The 18,977-nt window shown below is 51.9% G+C and overlaps 6 protein-coding genes across 6 annotated transcripts in view; 4 read left to right on the forward strand and 2 right to left on the reverse strand.

The window, feature by feature from the left end:
* The window catches only part of GT037_009007 (wd40 repeat-like protein), a gene marked incomplete at both ends in the record, with an annotated part of 2,142 nt that extends 1,852 nt beyond the window's left edge, over window positions 1-290 (forward strand). Inside the window, one exon of the mRNA XM_038934054.1 lies at window positions 59-290. Coding sequence (XP_038783399.1) covers window positions 59-290 — 232 coding nt within the window. The remainder of the gene's footprint in view (window positions 1-58) is intronic.
* Window positions 291-3,836: 3,546 nt separating this feature from the next.
* GT037_009008 (uncharacterized protein) lies at window positions 3,837-4,520 on the forward strand (the record flags this gene model as incomplete). The annotated part of the gene is made up of 1 exon (XM_038934055.1): window positions 3,837-4,520. One exon carries the CDS (start codon window positions 3,837-3,839, stop codon window positions 4,518-4,520), a length of 684 nt encoding a protein of 227 aa, XP_038783400.1.
* A 1,939-nt stretch (window positions 4,521-6,459) lies between these two features.
* Window positions 6,460-7,064, forward strand: GT037_009009 (uncharacterized protein; the record flags this gene model as incomplete). Its single annotated transcript, XM_038934056.1, has 2 exons — window positions 6,460-6,599; window positions 6,656-7,064. 2 exons carry the CDS (start codon window positions 6,460-6,462, stop codon window positions 7,062-7,064), a joined length of 549 nt encoding a protein of 182 aa, XP_038783401.1.
* A 625-nt stretch (window positions 7,065-7,689) lies between these two features.
* On the reverse strand, window positions 7,690-11,117 carry GT037_009010 (uncharacterized protein; the record flags this gene model as incomplete). The annotated part of the gene is made up of 6 exons (XM_038934057.1): window positions 7,690-9,304; window positions 9,372-9,476; window positions 9,877-10,225; window positions 10,278-10,751; window positions 10,802-10,910; window positions 10,971-11,117. The coding sequence occupies 6 exons, from the start codon at window positions 11,115-11,117 to the stop codon at window positions 7,690-7,692; spliced, it is 2,799 nt and encodes a 932-aa protein (XP_038783402.1).
* Window positions 11,118-11,678: 561 nt separating this feature from the next.
* On the forward strand, window positions 11,679-15,289 carry GT037_009011 (uncharacterized protein; the record flags this gene model as incomplete). The annotated part of the gene is made up of 6 exons (XM_038934058.1): window positions 11,679-11,965; window positions 12,017-12,384; window positions 12,434-12,700; window positions 13,107-13,535; window positions 13,933-14,540; window positions 14,597-15,289. The coding sequence occupies 6 exons, from the start codon at window positions 11,679-11,681 to the stop codon at window positions 15,287-15,289; spliced, it is 2,652 nt and encodes an 883-aa protein (XP_038783403.1).
* Window positions 15,290-15,509: 220 nt separating this feature from the next.
* Window positions 15,510-18,580, reverse strand: GT037_009012 (uncharacterized protein; the record flags this gene model as incomplete). Its single annotated transcript, XM_038934059.1, has 3 exons — window positions 15,510-16,877; window positions 16,941-18,017; window positions 18,068-18,580. The coding sequence occupies 3 exons, from the start codon at window positions 18,578-18,580 to the stop codon at window positions 15,510-15,512; spliced, it is 2,958 nt and encodes a 985-aa protein (XP_038783404.1).
* Window positions 18,581-18,977: the final 397 nt, after the last annotated feature.

The following is an 18,977-nucleotide window of genomic DNA, read 5'->3' on the forward strand; positions in this document are numbered from 1 at the left end:
CCCCTTCATATGCGCACAGATACACGTGCATCGTGAGACAAGTGCTAACGTACACCAGCGCGTCATACGACATTCTGCGCCTCTACGATCTCACACACGACGAGGCAGGCCCGAAAGCCGGCGCGGCCGCAACCCCCTTCTTCATCGTCCCCGGACATCGCACCGGCGTCATATCACAATTATACCTCGACCCAACCTGCAACTTCCTCATCTCAACAGGTGGAAACAGAGGCTGGGAGGGAGCATCCACCGAGGTGATGCTTGGCTACGAGATCGGCATCGGATCTTAGCATGGAAGCGTTCTGATACTATACCCATTGTTCGCGGCGTTTGGAATGGCGTTCCTTGACAAGGTGGTTTGCGTGGACTTCTGTGATTGGGCAATAAGAGCAAAAAGTCAAGAGTTGAGAGTTTAATGTGTAAGGATCGTGACTGCAACGCGTGTGCTTGGTGACGTTGAGACATACGCAAGTGCTGATGTCGAGAAACTACGATGAAGCCGTTAGGTTGAAGCTTATTCTTCTTTTCTTTTTCCTCTTTCTTGTGCTTGTTGCAACCATTTCGTTTATTCTGCCATTGCAGCTGATCGACTACTTAGGAGACTCGGCACTTTCGTACCGCGTCGATTATGTCACGCGGAACACGCGTCCAGCATGATTTTGCGACACCGGAGATGCGGGGTAAGATTGATCAAATCTTTTCTAGAAGCGCTTACCATCCCCCATAGCCCGTGACGATAGGAACATTGCGGAAGGAAGCGAGTAAAGAGAAATGACGTAGTCGGTGAGAGCCTCGTCGTAGCAAGGAGAAGCATTGGGCACAAGAGTCGGGTAGCCAGTACGCGCGCGCGCACGCAAGTCAAATAATTCTCGGATAGAGAGGGGCGATCTGAGTCCGTGGTGTTGCAGAATTAGAATGGCAGTGGGGCCCTTTCCAACATGCACCCCGCGGACACCATCCCTGGCGTTGACATCGGCACAAGTCAAGTACCTAACAGGTTGGTATGCCGGCATTGCATGTCGCCATCGGCACGGTGTGTCGGCGTTTGGTGGAGGGATACCAGCGGTGAGCGCCTTGTATGTACGAACGGAGACGAAACGAAACGAGAGATGGTTGACCAATGACCATCTGCTCGCCCGAAACCGAACGCGCGCGTCATAAAAGTCCGAGGTGGGCCGATGCTGGTCCGATTTGTGTTTCAAGAAACCTGGAACAAAAGAGTCCGAAGCGTCAAAGACCCACAGGTATGGTGTTTCTTCCTTGGTACAAATGCAGGCAGACGGTTTGGGGAATCCCTGCTTGTGATTTGTAGGCTAGCGATGGAGTTAGCTCCCGTGCGCTCGCGCCTCGTAGATCGTATCGCGGAAAGGAATGGCGGAAATGGCGGTGTAGAGCGGTGAAAGGCATTGGGATATGCGACTTGAAGGACGTTGAGGGACTACGAGACGAGGATGTAGATGTCGGGTGGGAAAACTTCTAGTCTTTCTAGGGTGGTCTCAGCGGTGAGTGGTAGATCACGGTACGCGTGCCACTGCATCGGTCGATTTGTGTAGACTAAGGACCCAATGATTTGAAAAAAGCAAATTGTGTAGAGAGCGCTACTGCGACATGCAGAGTTGTAGTCCACCAGAAGCAGTAAGACGCGGTGCTGTCAAGGCTGTCAAGATGAGAAGCGCTGCAACAGCGACGCCTGCGTAGCGTGGAAGCCAGTATGACAGGGAAGATTATGCGCTTCATATACTGTACCAAACTGAGAGAGGACTGATCGAATCAAAACTTGCACGTTGATTATGCGCGTCAAAGAACGACAAGTTTCTATTCGTAGACGTTATTTGGTTCGCATTGAAAAAATAACAGTAGGGCTGTCCAATCTCCTGCTCGAACGCCTCTTGTTGATGGCGTAAGCGATTTCTAGTAGTTCTGGAGAGAGGAGCCGAGATTGACATGTGTATGCGCCATCAACCAACAGGGTGGGTGGTATCTCGAGCAATGGGATGTGTCGCACTCGTGCACGCCGAACATCAGTCAGGACATTTTAAGCCACTGAGGCGTTCACATAATCGTTTCGAGAGCTGATGCTGAGCAGTTGAGGTCTCTTTTGGGGCGTTTAAGCGAGCGGAACGCATCAAAATCCAAGCATTTCAGGCGACTCCGACTCATCAGGCGGCTCAGGGTTCAGGTGACACCGCGGTGGGTGAGATAGAGTTCTTAGTCAGGTATTGAGGCGCACGCCCATTTTGGCGCCGGGAACCGCGGTACTGACCTCCATGTGAACATTGTCGACGTTGACCGCGGGACGTCATAGAACAGTGACTGTAATAACCAAAGGCCCAACATACAGGTCGCGTGTATGCAGACTACGTCAGTCCATCTCTTGTAAAGCCCAAGCGGAGTCGGGCCGTAACGGAGTCGTGAGGAGAGGAATCTTGGAAAACAGTAGCAATCTCGCAGTACTGGGAAACTGCACAGTGGAGCCAAGTGATTATGCCGCGTTATCCCAGGTTGTCAAATGATATGGTAGTAGTCCCTGGTCGACCAATTTATCAAACTTCGAATGGTGAGCAAAAGTCACGATGATCCAAGGTCAAATGTCGCTTGTGGTGTATTGGAGTCGCATCAGCTGAATCAGACCCTCAGCTGAAACTCCAGCCATGGCCTGTTGATGAAACCTTCTGAGAGGAACGCCGCCCGGTTCGGTGTAGTACACCGTCGGCTGCAGGCACCGAACAAAGGTTCACGCAAGCAGCCTCGTCATGCTCACGATAGGTATCGTAGGGCGGATGTAGCGGGACTCTAAGCAGTTCGGTGATGACCTCTCAGAGACACAAGCGAGGCGGCGTGTGAGCAGAAGAGGGTGTGAGGTGGACCGAAGAGGGCAAGCTTAGAATGAGGCTGAGTGGGAATAGAGAGAAGGTGATGGTATGCTGTGTGATGTGCCCCGCCGCTAGCGCAGAATCGTGACTACGTAGTGTCTTCGGGCCTTTGGCTCCACCGCAACCCACTCCTTAGTCCACCTTTCCTCTTGACGCCTCGCTGCAATTTGCACGATCGCGCTGGTCAGTCTCTGGCCATAGTTTGACATTTAGCGGTAATACATCGATCGACAGTCCTGCATTAACGGCCGTCGAGTCCGCAACACCTAGTGGCCAATGCGCGCGTGCAGCCTGCTGCAGGTCATCCTACACCGAGATGGTGTGCCGCCAACCATCTCATGTGGTCCGCCAGCCATCACTCTGCCTGTCACCCAGTCCCTTGCGCCCTGGGATCCCTACCCTATTCTGTTCACGCTGCACTAAGCTTCTCATCCACACCGCACGCTAATGCGTATGCACTGCACATGCAGGGCACCTCTTCCGGCTGCATCTCTCGCCTGCAAACATAAGTACCCAAGGGAATCCTCCAGAATACACATTCGGTATCAGGATATCTCCAGGAGGATAAGCCACGGTTTCCTACTAACGGTCGCTTCTTGACTCGTCCCCTACCAGGCAAACAAAACACTTCCTAGGCAGCACTACCATTGTCTCATCGTGGCCGCCTCATCCACTCCGCCTTCCTGTGACTCTATCAGAAGCTTACGCCCAAGTCACGCATATATATTGCGTGCGCCACTCACCACTGGCTAAACTACAAAAACAACCTTCCTCCACCACCACTTGTGAGCTCTCGTTACCGAGTGTTCGCAAGCTGTTGTTTAAGGAAGGACCGGCCAGGAGCCGGAGCTGAACACCATTCTCGGTCACATCGCCTTGGTCAAGGTTGAATCAAGCGCTAAACCGTCGCTACCCGTTCGACGTTCATCACTCCTTCGAAAGTTCAAGGATATTCTATTAATCATGCCTTCCTATCTACGAAGCGCCCCCCGTTCCTACTCCTTCCCACCCTGGGTCGAGAACGGCAACGAGGACACAAATGAGAACGACCTTCCAGACATCGACGAAGACCCCTTCTCGCACTTCATCTCACCACCAATCACTGAAGCTGATGACCCGTACGAACTGTCTCTCAGCGCTGGCATTGACTTCCAGGAAGGACCACGCGCAACTAAGTCTTCCAAGTTCAAGTCCAACGTCGCCAACAAATGGGCCCGATACGTCAAGCACAACCACAGCCAGCTCCACAACCAGTACCATGCACCTACCATCTATGAAGAAGACGAGGAAGAGTCTTTCATGGGTCTCGATGACGACCGACTGAACGACACACCACATGTCGTGTCTCAACTCAGCCCACCACGAATTAGGATCACCGAACCATCTCGAGGTCGCGCACAGGATCTTGCAACTCGCAAGCAGCAAAATCGTCGCCGCTACTCGCGCACACTATCTGGTCATCGTCACTCGTGGCGGGAACCCAGCCCGGATCTATTCACTGTAGACGAATCTGAAGAGGAGGATGTTCCTGCGCTACGACGCGCAAAAACAAGGAAGCCCAAGGAGGGCGCAGAACGACGGAGGTCGTCGACACGATCAAAGTCAAGAGCGAGAGTGGACTCGGTGACAGGAGAGTCAATTTTGTAATCACGAGGAGAAAAGGTGTAGTGGGGTTGGGGCCGGCTACACAGCATTCCGCGGCGTTGGTGGCTTTTTGACTTTACGCATACAGCATTGGGAGGCGTCTTTGGTATACCACGGGTTTGCATATTTCAACGTTATACGCATTGGGCGGAGTTTTACTGAGCATTTACATTTACTGTTCGCGCATGGCGCCAGTATGAGATCGATCGAACAAACAAATTCCACTTCATAATATCTTAATGCACATCCTCACACGTTCCCTGTACATCAATTGCGAGATCGTCATCAAGAAGGCTTCCCCCGGCACAACTTCTTCTCATCAGCCCTTGGAAGCGCGTATACTGTCAAGCACACGCAACCAGTCCCCCACACCAAACGTGACTACTGCACGCTAGAGTAAGCGTGCGGTGCCGTGACCTCACGCCGCATAACCCACGATAGCGAAAACAACCAAGTACCCAAATCTACCCCTCCACACCCTAACAGCGAACATCCCTCTTCGCGCGCTTACCGCCGCTCAACCCTGAACCACCCGAAAACCCTCCGCGGTGGCTCTCACAGAAAATATCGGGTCTATCGGCACCGCTATATCGCGAATGTATTGCGAGAAAAGGTGAAGATTGTCTTATCAACCAGCCTGCTCTTTTTTTTTCTTCGTCAATTCAGCCTCACGATTGCCTGCATGCAGTAGAGGGGTCGAGATTTTCCTTTTCAGTTACCACAATGAGGCTTGGCTATACCGCTTTGTTCTGTTCTTGTATGCAGCCTCTCGCATGAGAGCGTGCCGAAAAAACATTTACCGGCATGAGTGTATCCATGAGTACCCCTCACTTCCTCCATTCACGAAGCGCAGCGTGCCGAAATTCTTGCAGAAAAGCAGCATTTCCTGCTGCGCATCTTTACGCGAAATGGAGCGAGACGATGATCTGCTTGGCTTACCTATCCCGAACGTGACACGGTCTGACCTGACATAACCTGACCACTTGTCATGTCCATGCTGTTCTATCTCCTTCGGACGGCAGACCCTGCGTCTTGGGTTTCTCTTTCACCCTTTCATCTAGGCGGGCGATCTTAGACTGCCGACTGCCGCAAAGGGTCACGCGGCGCGAGCAAGCCCTGTGGTGGGCTTTGATCCGGGGTCGGCAAAGTTGACGATAGTGCTGAATCATGAGGCTGGCTGGCGTGATTGCGCTCAGGCGGGGTCTCTTTTTGATGTTTCTCGTTACGACGGTGGGGTGGGGTGTGGGTTGGGCATGTGGCCTGTGTTTCGGGAAAAGAGTGGCTTTCTGCGCAGACGGGCCGAACTGTGGGGTCGTTGTGTGTACGCCCATGTCTTAGATTGGCGGAGGATCAGGAGATATGGGATGTGTATCCGAAGGCGTGATGATCATTCTCGATGCGATCGTAGAGGGCTTGGTATATGGCATGTTAAACCGCGAACGAGTAAGATGATGCGCAAGAGTTCGTCATGTTGCAGTATATGTTGTGCGTTGTGCGTTGAGCGTTGTGCAGCGCTGCAGCCGCTTGGCCTAATGGTAGATGCAGGGCAATGACAGTAAGGAAAGTCGATCAATCTGGCGTCTCGCTAAGTGGACCGACCACAGGCTGGGGAAGCTTACGCGTGGAGTAGGCTGGGTTTCGGGATGCTTTGGAAGACAGTGGAGAAGAGTTCGCGGTAATTATTGATTAAAGGAACATGATCACTGCGCTGGAAACAGCCGTCGCTGCGAAACACACAACGTAGACTGCGTTTCCAATGGGAGCCGTTGCTCCGTGGACGAAGAACCCGTACCTGCAATACTCACGCGCGTGATATGCCCAGACCTAACGCGTCTTGATGACGTCGTTATTTGCGACGCGACTCCAGCGTTGATGAACCATGCACCACATGCATTCGCACCCACACCTACCCTTACCATCTCAACCCCCCTGAAGCATCACAATGCCGCGCCTAGACGAAAATACCCAGCAAACCCTCCGCGATGCAGAACAAGGAATCAAGAGGCGAACAGCGGGTGCCTGGGACAGTTTCAGCAACTTCGCCCTACGCGACAACGTGCTCGAAGTAGCTGTAGGATTAATGTACCACGCTCCTACAACAACACGTATACCTCTACTGTACTAATACAAGCAACCAGTCTTGCAGCCTCCTTCACCGCCTGTGCAAACTCCCTCGTCTCCTCCATAATACTACCCATAATCTCCCTCCTCCCTTTCATCTCTCGCAACCTCGACTCCAAATTCGCCATACTGCAATCTGGGCCCAACTACAATGTCTCCATCTCCAACGGCTACAACACGCCTAAACAAGCCATCGACGACGGTGCTGTGGTGCTAGCCTATGGCGATTTCCTAGATAAAGTCATCAGGTTTCTAGCGATTGCGTTGGCACTTTGGGTCATCGCGCTGGCATATTCGAGGGGTAGTGGGGATAATATTGTGAAGAAGCAGGTCAAGTGCAAGTTCTGTAGAAAGTACATTAGTGAGAAGGCGAAGAGGTGTGTTAACTGTACCAGTTGGGTGGATGGGAGAGAGGACCGAGGATAGAATGTAGTCGGGGAGAGTGAGTGATTTATTGAAAGCTGAAGAAAGTACCTAAGCATGATCGGCCTTTCGAATCATCCAATCATTGTACTAAGCATGTTATGCAAAAGATGATAAACCAAAACACCATTCAAAGCCGCGATGATAAGGAAACACCTTCCACCGCGCGTCCGACAACTTACCGTATTTCCAGTTGAATCCATGCCATGAATTTTTATGCACTAGGATGGTCCCTCCCAATAGTTACTTCTTTCGACCACTGGTGCTTCGATATCCCTAGGAAGAGTCATGTACAGCTTCGCGGGTTTCTTCGTCACTCAAAGAGCCGCGGATCCAACCAATCTGGATTGACGGATGTTTTGTTGCAGACGGAAAACACCATATCTTGTAACTTGTACATTGACCATCGATTGCTTATCACCCAATGCTGTGTAAACACTCCTGACGCACTGCATGTACTGTACCTAGGTAGTCTGCATTGGAGTACAACATCTGCAGTCATGAAACCAACCCCACAGAATTCACTCAATTGAGAAACTTTCTATCGCACATCTCAACAAGGTCCCTTGTCTCGCAAGGAAGGCCGTTCTCGATAACAAACTACCTCGGAGCACAGAACAACATGATCCTAACCTTCTAGAAATTTCGCAACGAATTGCGCAACCTCCGTAGGCCTCTCTACCATTGGCAAATGTCCTGCACCATCAACAATCTTCAGTTCAACACCACTACCAAGCTTATCCGCCATGTTCTCCTTCATGGTTTTAGGCAGCACGCCATCGCCAGCACCTACCAAGAACGCGCCCTTGCCCTTGTACCCAGCCATCTTCTCCCTGATATCGTACTGATGCAGCGCCTTGACAGAATCGCGGAAACCAGGCAGAGAATTCGTCTTGACCATGTCCTTGACACGTTGAACCTTCTTCGCTAGCTCCGCATCGTCGTAAGATTCCTTGACAAACCAGCGGCGGACTGTCACTTCTGCGAGTTCTTCGCCAACAATGGGTTCGCCGGATGCAGCTTTTAGGCCTTCTTTCTCAGCGACGCCGACACGCTCGTTCCAGGCATTGGCGTTGGAAGGTGGGGCGAAGGCATTGGTGTCGCAGCCTACGAATGCTGAGATACGGTCCGGGTAAGAGAGACCTGCGTTGAGTGCTGTTGCACCGCCAAGAGAGACACCGACGATAGATGCTTTTTTAACGCGGAGGGCGTCGAGCACTGCGATGACGTCGTCTGTGAGGGTGTGAACTGAGATGGGAGATGTAGAGCTTGACGGAAGCGTATGACGTCCACGAGTGCTGTATCGGAGGATGCGGTATTTGTCGTTTGTAGCTTCTGAAAACTCGGCAACGAAGTCGTCCCAAATACCATAATCGACGAGAATACTGTTCGAGAGAACGAGTAAAGGCGCATTGGGATCGCTAGAGCCTTCGAGGCGGTACTGGAGTTCCACACCGTCTTTCGTGGTGATGAAGCTCTCAATCACCGGTCGCTTGTCTGATGTCGTGTGCGCTGGATATGTCTTAACCTTGCCTTCTGTGCTTTCCACTGGTGCTGTGTCTTTGCTTGTCAAACTTTGTAGGTCGCGCTGCGCAGCCCCAAACGTATAGTACAAGTCATAAACCCTCCTCTTCCGTTCCTTCACAACATCTTTGTAGATCTTGTCGCACCAATCCGTTGTGGTAGCAGCCTTAAACTCGGGCCCTCCTAGTCCATTCTGCGGCGCATACTCATGCAGCGCAAGGAACTCTTTCTCTGACTTGTGTCCGCTTTCGAGATCTAGGTAGGATGTAACAAATCTCCTGGTCCGCCTCCAGCCTGGGACTTTCTGCAGGAGCGGTACATGCTCCTCGTGATACCATTTCTTCAGCTCTTCTTCCTTGTCCGCGCCGTCTTGCAGCGCAAAGCTTACAGCTATCATCACGTTCTTCTCCCCCTCGTTTTCTACTTTCTGCAGGTCCTTGAAGTCCTCGCCTTTCCACTCGCCGAGTAAGTCGTACGACCGTCTGTCCACGAATATCTGCTTCATGGTATCTCGTTCACGTTGCGTCTGCACCGGTGCGCTCCGAAGCTTCGTGTACGGTTCCCTCGTGAGCCATTCGAGCTCGTCGAAATCGTAAATGGCCATCCATTCTGGTTTGTCTTTGGAGCCAGATGCATTCTCGAGGTCGGTGGCGCGGTAGCGGAAACCGTTGTTGCAGAAGGGCAGGCGGAGTCGGTTTGGGCCGTGTTCGTTTTGGTACCTTGGTGGGAAGAGCGTCAGGTGGGATCGCGAAGAAGCAAGAATGCGACTATGGAGTGTCAACTTACCAATCATGGAACTGTGCTTCAGGCAAGCCCTCCTTGGGTTGCATCGTCACGTACAAAATGCCTGGTGTTGATTTGGATGCCATGATGTCTGTTGCAGTGGGGTAGCTGTGACTTCAGTATGAGTGTTGCAAGCAGTAGGTAAGCAGGTGAAGAAACGCAAGAGGATGGAAGGTATATGGATTCGATTAATGCAACTATGCTACTCCAAATCCCTCGTGCGAACCATGACGAAGTTGGGGAAAGAAGAGGTCCCCCGATGACATTTGCCGGCTGGCGTTAGTTCGGACGACAGCGGTACCGCTGCCCCTCATTCTTCCGAGGCTGAACATAGACCCGCCCCTTCCACGCTATGTTTCGGGACGTGGAGGATGACCAGTACTCATTCCCACCAGAGCTATCTTGAGTGCACGACTTTCGAAAACTTGAGCTGCTAGTGCACTTAATTCTATTCAAAGGCATCTTCCATTGGAAAATGTGTTTCTTGCCTACATCAACTTAGTCGTACCAAATCGCATTCATGCCAAAGCCCTTCTCGCCAATCTCTAACCTCGCAACCCGTGCCAAAAATTCATCATGCCATCTGTATATTTCCACTCCGCCCTTCTCATCGTCTGTAAGCGCCAACCACTCATCCGACCACGGACATGGTGATACAGCGTTTGAGTGACCACCAGAGGTCGGTGTAGGGTTGAGGCAGATTTGTCGCTCAATGGCGCCTGATGGAGCAATCTTAAAGGCGGCAATGTAACCAGTGAGAGAGAAGGAGTTGGATCGGGAAGTCGCGAACAGGTAGTTTGAGGATTTGGTGAGGAAACAAACATCCGAGCGGTACATGGTGTTGGCATTGGGGATACCTGAGATAGTCATTTAGCTTTTGGGGTGATCATGGGTAGAGAAACGGCTTACCAGGCGGGATCAACGGGTACGTCTTGTGTGTGTAGACGGGCAGCTTCGTCTGCGGGTCAATTACATACTCGCACAACCGATTTCCTGCCTCCATCAAGGCATAGAGGTAGTTTCCAGACGGATGCATCTCTACCCATCGTGGATGGTCTTTCGGCGCCGGAGCCTCAGTGAAGCCTACTGTTTCCAGTCTACCCTCCTCGTCTATCTTCTTGTGACACCATACTCGGTTTGCCCACATGTCCGCGCTGTAGAGGTAGGTTTCTGAGGGATCGAAGACCATGCCATGGATCGCAGTTTTCTCGCAGTACTCAAAATTCTGGATGTTCTCTTTGATGTGTCCTGAAGGGTTGACCGAGAAGATATTGCCGTAGCCAGCGAAGTCGTAGAACGGGTTGCAGTATACAGCGTATGGGGGCTTCTGGGCGGGAAGGAGAAAGATGGCACGCGTCTTCGTGTCGGCATCATTTGCTCTGGCTGCGAAGCCTGTCAGTAGTGGCATGCGATGCTCATGCTGTATCACTTACGGTGTCCGCCCATGGGAAAGCTTCCAGTGTGTACAATCTCGCTCGGGCTCTTGACTTCATGCGAACTCCATTTCTTCATCGAAGCACCGTAGATGTTCTTCCTCTTGTGCTGTGTTTCTGGTGATCAGCCATTGTTGGTTGCATCCATGTTCGGGAGTTGCGCGCATACGTCGAAAGCCATCCAACTTATGGGCTCATCCTCTGGAATCTCCGTCTTCTTCACCAGCTCCAGCTTGAGTGTCTCATCGTCAAACGCGACCGTGATTATCACACCCGGCGGCGTCCAAGTGCCGATCATGAGATGATGCTTGACCATGTTGGCGGTTCCTTCTTTTTACAGATCCGTTCTTCCCCGTTGGCGAACAAGTTGCGTGGGAAACTGCAGGACGAAATGTCTGCCGGATCTGCCCTCCACCTCTCAGTAAGTCGGCCATCGCGTCGCGTCGTCAAACTTCCGGGGTCCCCCTCCGAGGGCGGGGCATTAGTGCAGATGACGCTAAATCTGAGGGAAAAAGGGCGGATAAGTCTTCTTCCACATCGGCTGCCCTTTGATTCGCCAATCTGCTCAGGTCAAGGCGGGGCAATCGTCGCGACATGGCGCAACCTTCGGCACTGTGGCTGTTCGCGCCCACAGCACGCTTGAAAGCCGGTACAGCATGCCGCCAGACGGTTTGGACAAGGTGTCGCCTGATGCGCAGCTAGAAGGACGGTCATTGCAAACGGCACCAGTTCGGTTGGCTACGGCCGGCTGGATTTCAACTACTATTTATTAAGCTGCTCGTGCCCCGGACTTTGATGTCTAACTGCACTACTCCATCTCTAACATCTTCTTGATACCCTTTGTTGCTTCGTCTTCCCATTCCTCTACACACTCAACATGAACCCAAACACACAAACAGCGCCTGAGCCTCAGGAGAATGGCCAGCATCGCTTCGATCCCAACTTCACCGACGCCGTCATCAATGCCATTGGCCCGAATGTGCCAGACCGGACACGATTCGTCATGGGAAAGCTGATCAGGCATCTCCACGACTTCATCCGTGAGGTCGAGCTCACCAACGAGGAGTGGTTCGAGGGTGTACGATTCGTCAACTCTATTGGCAAGACTACAACTTCCACCAGGAACGAGGCGCATCGTATCTCAGATGTTCTGGGCGTAGAATCGTAAGTAAATAAGCTCGGTCAAGCACAAGCAACATACTGACTCGGCCCCAGATTGGTCGACGAGATTGCACACAGGCACATTAACGAGTCTGGAGAGACACCTACTTCATCCACAATCCTCGGTCCCTTTTGGTCACCACACTCGCCATTCCGCGACCTTGGCGACACCATTATTCGCAACCCACACCCCGATGGCCAGACAACTCTCATGCATGGTGTAGTTAGGGATCTTGACACCAAGAAGGGTATCCCTAACGCAGTCATCGACATCTGGCAGGCAAGCGCCAACGGAAAGTACGATTTCCAAGATCCGGAGAATCAAGAGCCAAACAACCTGAGAGGAAAGTTCACTACCAACGAGAATGGCGAGTACTGGTACTACTGCTACAAGCCAACAGCGTACTCGCTACCTACTGATGGTATGTCGAATTCCAAAGACCTTGTACGAGCACAACTGACACTCAACAGGCGCTGCTGGTCAGCTTTTCAAGACCCTCGACCGCCACCCTTTCCGTCCCGCACATATCCATCTTATGGTTTCCGCCGAGAACTACAAGCCACTCATCACACAACTATACCCCCGCGATGACCAATGGGTCACCAATGACACCGTCTTTGCGGTCAAGGACGACCTGCTGCTAGACTTCAAGCCCAGCAACGACCCCAAGGCGAAGCTCGACTTGACATACAATGTTACCCTTGCGCCAGCAGGCAAGAAGACGAGCAGGTTGGAGGGTATTCCCAGGCTGCCGAATGTGTTCGACGAGCAGAGCAGGCTGTAAAATAAATATTTTTTGGCGGCGTTGCATATGTAAATATTTCAGTGGGATTTGCGGAAATTTTGGCATCAATGAATCTATAATCAAGTGCTCTTCTGACGGCCTTGACTCTCATGAGACTGGGACAATGGCTATATCCGATTTCACATGTCACATAGTTGGGTATTACGCATCTAGCTATTCCAGATACCGGAAAGCATATCCGTCACAGTCCCTGCATGTGCATAGAGTGGATATATAAATCTCTCGATTGTCCTGTGTTTCCCAACTTCCAATGTTCCTCCGCCTCTTTCTGTCAAATCTCGCACGTCCTCAACCTCGTACCATACTATCGGATATCCACGTACGAACCTTGACTTCAGCAACCTCACCCAAAATGCGTGTCCCTTACGCCCCAAACGAGCCCCCAAATGAAGAAGCCCGCCCCATCTACGAGCGCATCGCCGAGCGACGAAAGCCCCGCCCCCTCATCCCTCTCGACCTCGCCCTCCTACACAACCCCGCCGTAGCGGACGGCTGGAACTCGTTCATCGGCGCGATACGCACCAAGACCAGCTTACCTGCCAATCTCAAGGAGCTGGCCATAAGCCGTATTGCCGTGCTGAACCATGCAGTTCATGAGTGGGATGTACATGCCGCTCTAGCATTGAAAGCGGGCGTTTCCAAACAAGTGCTACAAACTGTGTTCGATTTACCCGTTACGAGACACGGAGAAGTGGAGAGGGAAGGTCTATTGGGATTCAGCAAGGAGGAGTACGCGGTCATGGTATACACGGATCAGATGACTGTGGGTGTGCAGGTGGAAGATGGGGTTGCGGAGATGGTTAAGTCAGTGCTGGAGGATACCATGGTTGTCGAGTTGACAGCGACGGTCGCAGCGTATAATGCCGTGAGCAGGTTTTTGGTAGCCTTGGATGTAGGAGAGTGCAATGACCGGGGCATGAAGAAGGTTGATGAGCTCTGAAGGGTTGACGAAAATGTACATGTTCGTCGACGCGTGTGACGGGAGAGCGGAACTGGGCCGCTTCATCTTCCCCAGACGCTAGCCTCTCCGCAATACCATGAGTTAGGAAGGTGCCTCGGTCCATCAGCCGTCGCAAACCGAACGGGTATTGTCGAAACATGCCACCACTTTCTTCCTTCATGAACTCTTTTTTTTTTCAGTTACTCAATCTTCATAGTAAATAGCAACCACAATGACGTCCCTAGCCCCCCGCCTCTTCACGCGCAGCATCCGCCAAACACGCGTCCGCCCCGCCGCCGTCCTCTCCACCACCGCGCGGTATGCATCGACAAAGCACCCCAAAGCCTTCACACCACCTACGCAATCCGACCTCGACGAACTCCGCGATTCAGTCCGTGACTTTGCCCAGCGAGAGATTCCCGAAGAAGTCGCCGCGCGTACCGACAAGCAGAATGAATTTCCAAACGACATGTGGCAGAAGTTTGGCGAAGCCGGCTTCCTGGGCATAACAGCCGACGAGGAATTTGGCGGGCTGGCCATGGGATACCAAGCACACTGCGTCGTCATGGAAGAGCTGTCACGGGCGAGCGGCAGCATAGGACTGAGTTATGCGGCGCACAGCCAGTTGTGCGTCAACCAGTTGATGCTGAACGGCAATGCGGAGCAGAAGAAGAAATACTTGCCAGCCTTGATCAGTGGAGAGAACATCGGAGGATTGGCTATGAGTGAGCACAGTGCGGGAAGTGATGTAGTGAGCATGAAGACGACGGCCAAGGAGGTGGACGGTGGCTATCTGCTCAATGGAACCAAGATGTGGATCACGAATGCAAGAGTCCCTCGTCACAAGTCTTCTGAAGAGGCACATGCATACTAATACAAACTTCACAGGGCCCAGACGCGCACGTAATAGTCGTATACGCCAAGACCGAACCCAACGCCGCTTCCAAAGGCATCACAGCCTTCATCGTCGAGACGTCCACAAAAGGTTTCAGCGTCGCCAACAAACTAGACAAACTCGGTATGCGCGGCTCCAACACAGGCGAGCTAGTCTTTGAAGACGTCTTCGTCCCCAAGGAGAACGTCCTTGGCGAGATAAACCGCGGCGTCCGGGTCCTGATGGAGGGCTTAGATCTCGAGCGCCTTGTCCTCTCCGCAGGACCACTCGGCCTCATGCAAGCCTCGCTCGACAACGTTCTGCCCTACACACACCAAAGAAAGCAGTTTGGCACCCCAATTGCACACAACCAGCTTGTACAGGGCAAGTTGGCGGATATGTACACAAAGTACCGCGCCAGTCAGGCCTTCACATACAGCGTGGCACGCGCCGTCGATGAGTCGCATGCCAGCCCTGAGATCAAGACACAGGACTGTGCGGGAGCCATTCTATATGCCGCAGAAAGGGCAAGCGAGGTTGCGGCTGATGCGGTCCAACTGATGGGCGGCATGGGATACATGAATGAAGTTCCTGTAGGAAGGATACTCAGGGACGCCAAGTTGTACGAGATTGGTGCTGGAACAAGTGAAGTGAGGAGAATGGTCATCGGACGAGCGTTCAACAAGGAGTGGAAGCAAGAGATATGAAGACCAACACAATGACGAAGTGATGCGCATCAAAACAAAAGTTAAATACCCGGTATGGATTGTGTATAGAAATGCAAATCATACACGCCTCAATATGATTACAATGACATGGTGTCCGTCTGATTCTATGACCTATCAAAAGTCCCCTCCACCTCTTACTTTGTTCTAGTCTGGATGCAACTCGCAATCATCATTTTCCTTTCCCAACACTGCCCATCACTCACATCAATCCTGACCCATCGTATCCTTCTGCATCGGGTTCAACCGCGTACTTCGGTTGGTCCTCGGGCTTCAGCGACTCGGGATCAATGTACCGGCATGTAAGCGCAAACCGCAGCTTACCCGTATGTTCAACAGCATGCTCATAGTATTTCTGTACATCCGCACCATGCATGACGACGATATCGCCGTGTCCGAGCTGCATGGTCAGCACATCTCTCGCAGTGCCTCTGTGAGTGAGCCCCAATTGCTTGGGAATCTGCTTCCTCCTCGCATTCCATGCCTTGGTGTCTGATCTTTTGAGAACGTCAAGAGCAGGTTGTAGCGCGAGACGAGCCTCGTATTGTTGGCACCCTAGGATTGGAGCAGCGTCATCGTACAACCCTGCGACAGAAGACACGCCATGATAGTGACGTGCTTTCATTCGGATCCGCATTGTCCCCGGTGCCCCCAAACTCAATGTCGCAATAGTCGGGCCGAGACCAAACTCGCCATCGTCATGGTAATTGATCTTCTGCTCTTCGAAGTATCCTAATGCTAGGACCTCATTGAACTCCTTCTCTTGCCATTCTTGGCGAACGTTGTCCATGCTCTTGCCATTCTTCTCTGTTAGGAGCAGTTTAGCGGCCCAGTTCAATCGACTACGGGTGCTTTTGATTGGACGGGCTGCTCCATCAAAGGGGTGAGATGCCGTAGCTGCGATGAACTTGTACGGCATTCCATAGTTGACAGCGAAATGGCGGCAATAGTTAGGTCCCTTCAGCTGGCCATTAGGCATTGGTCGACGCTGTAGCCCAATATCTGTTTGTTGGAGTTCCTCAAACATCGCGTCTGGTCCGCCATCTTCTTCAAGAACAGTCTTGTTAGCAACCATATGCGTTATGAAACCGTCTACTCCAGGTATCTCGTAACGATTGATGCGATACCCATGCTCAAAGGACACTTCTAACTTAAGCATAGGTGACATCGTATCTCTAGATAACGTGTAGCTACTAGTGATCGGCCAGAGTGGGTCACGAAGGGAGACCGCGGGAATGAGCGTATGTGAAGGTGTTCTTGTATATTGACATGCGGTATTGGAGCACTCCCAGTTTGTCCAGTTCAAACGGGATGTGCAGCGTCCACAGTCCGGGCAGACCATGCCAGACCAAAATGCGACTGATGTATTCTCACCTGGAACAGCGTATTTAGACAATTCAGCAGCATTGGATGCCAGAGGGTAGCCATGATCATCATTGTACCAAGGTGTCTTCTGCTTGAGGAAGCGCGGATCGTAGACCAAGGACTCTTCTTTGGGCTCCTGCGCTGGCGTACCCTTTCCAGGTTCGGCTGTGTTAGTGCGAATCTTCCAAAAGGCGGTGCATGCTGGCTGTAGACACATCCACCCATTTAGATACACCTGTGGAGACTGCAGATTGCAGCTTCCACATACCTTCTCGACTGGAGATGGCAGCGAGCCGAGCTCCATCACTTCGTGTACATCCTTCGCGCGCCACCAGGACTCTTTCTTCGTGTTCAACTTCTCGAATCGGTATCGCACAATCTTGCTGTCACCACTCCTTTCAGCCCAGACGTGAGTAGGTTTGAAATGATCCAGAACACAGTACTGGTGCGGTGGCTTTGATGGGATATTTGGGTTATCAACTCCAGTAATAATGACGACTGAGTTGCGATGAATCATGCAATTCCTCAATCCCAAAGCAGCAGAATCTTCTGATTGATCCCTTTTCGACTTCATCTCACCAGAGTCTATGTCTTTCATGAGACCACCACCTGCTCTTGAAATAACAACATTACTGTCCATGTAGTCTCGGCTATGCGCAACCTTGTCGATCATAAAGCCTCTCGCGAAGCCACCGGTAGAATAGCAGGCACTTTGGTATGCGCGATAGTAATGTAGTGTCTCGCAAAGCTCTTGTCGTCCATCTGCCCATACTTCCGGTTGTCCGTGTGGCTCTGGCTTGTTTGGACCTTTGTTCTGTTGGACAAGGAGTCGCTCGGTTATATCACGGAGGTAGTCGGTGTCGGGTGTATAGACTTGTTCTCCAACGAGAGGACCACTCAATTCTTCGCACTCCGTTGTTGCTTCCGATGCCGCATACAAACTCGGAAGTGGCTCGGTGTTATCACGACATGACGGTTCAATCTGGTTGTGCACTTGGCCATCTTCAAGCTCAACGTCCAACTTGCTGTATACAGTATTCGCGTCGCGGTAGAATGCCGAGTCGGGTGTCAGGTAGGTAAAGCGATCGTGGATCTCGGGCGAACGCGGCGAAGATTGAGTTTGCGTATGATGGGCAAACGCTGGGATACCACGGATACTTTCTTTGGGTGTCTTCGGCTCACGATGTTGTGATACAGTCGCTTGGCTAGTGAGAGGGTTTTCTGGTGCAGTAGATGGGGTTGCAACATCTTGACTAGATGCAGGTACAGGTTCTGGTATACGCCGAGCACATTGGCCTCGTCTGTCCAGCGGAGGCGAGTTCTGTATATTCTTGTAGGCAAAGACCTGTTTGCATGTTAGTTTTACTGCTAGGAACTTGGATTAGCTCAACAAACAGGACTCGAGGGCAACGATGCTGGTGGGGACGACAGCTCACTCTCGGACTCGTCGCTATATTGTTGCCTCGGTTGATTTGTAGGTATAGCGAGCGTCGAGCCTGTAAGCGAAATCTTAAGGCGGACTATCTTGGACAGCCTTCCTGGTAGTCCCGGCGAGTCATCGACGATGTTAACGACAGTATCAGTTACCGCATGAGGCTCAATCCACGATCGCCGGCTTGTAGAATTCTTCGTAGCTAACGATCGTTTCGAAGGAGGTTTTATCAGCGGTTTCGTGACTCGTTTTGGCGTCTCTTTCTTCTTGAAAACAGGTTGATATAATTGATCGGCGAACCTTTCTGGGCGTTTCCTTTCTCGCTTAGGGCGCTGAGAAGCCATACTTTCATAGTTACCCCGATCTTCTTGCAGTTCGGCTGTCGCTTTTTGTGCAGTGAATCTGGGCGGTTTCGCTACTTGTGTAACCTCCCCGTCGGAGTCGCCGTCGTCAAACTTGCGCTTCGAGGATGCCATGGCGAAATGAGTGAGAATGGTAGTTGCAGGTTGATAGAAGAAATCTCGATTGCTTACAAGCGATAGTTAAAGGGACGAGAAAGATAAAGTGAGTCTAGAAACAACGGAGTGAAATCAGAAGTAGTGAAAAGGGTGGTGTCATGTCTGTCATGTGGACAATAAAACCTCGATTGAGCTTGTGCGACAATTGAAAGACAGCGACAAGGAAACGCTGGGACCTGCCGTGCCTCTCTCACCTGAGCGACATGATGGGAGTGAGCAAACGTGTGAGGTTATAGAAGTGAAGAGGGCTATCAGGGGGTCGCAAGACGTCATTGAAGGTCGCTCTTGCTGTACCGTACCATACTCGGTAACAGCACCTTCGAGCACACTTGAAAACCATAGCTGAAAGGTATGA

Source organism: Alternaria burnsii (assembly GCF_013036055.1).
Source record: "Alternaria burnsii strain CBS107.38 chromosome Unknown 697, whole genome shotgun sequence".
In the NCBI taxonomy this organism is placed as follows: domain Eukaryota; kingdom Fungi; phylum Ascomycota; class Dothideomycetes; order Pleosporales; family Pleosporaceae; genus Alternaria; species Alternaria burnsii.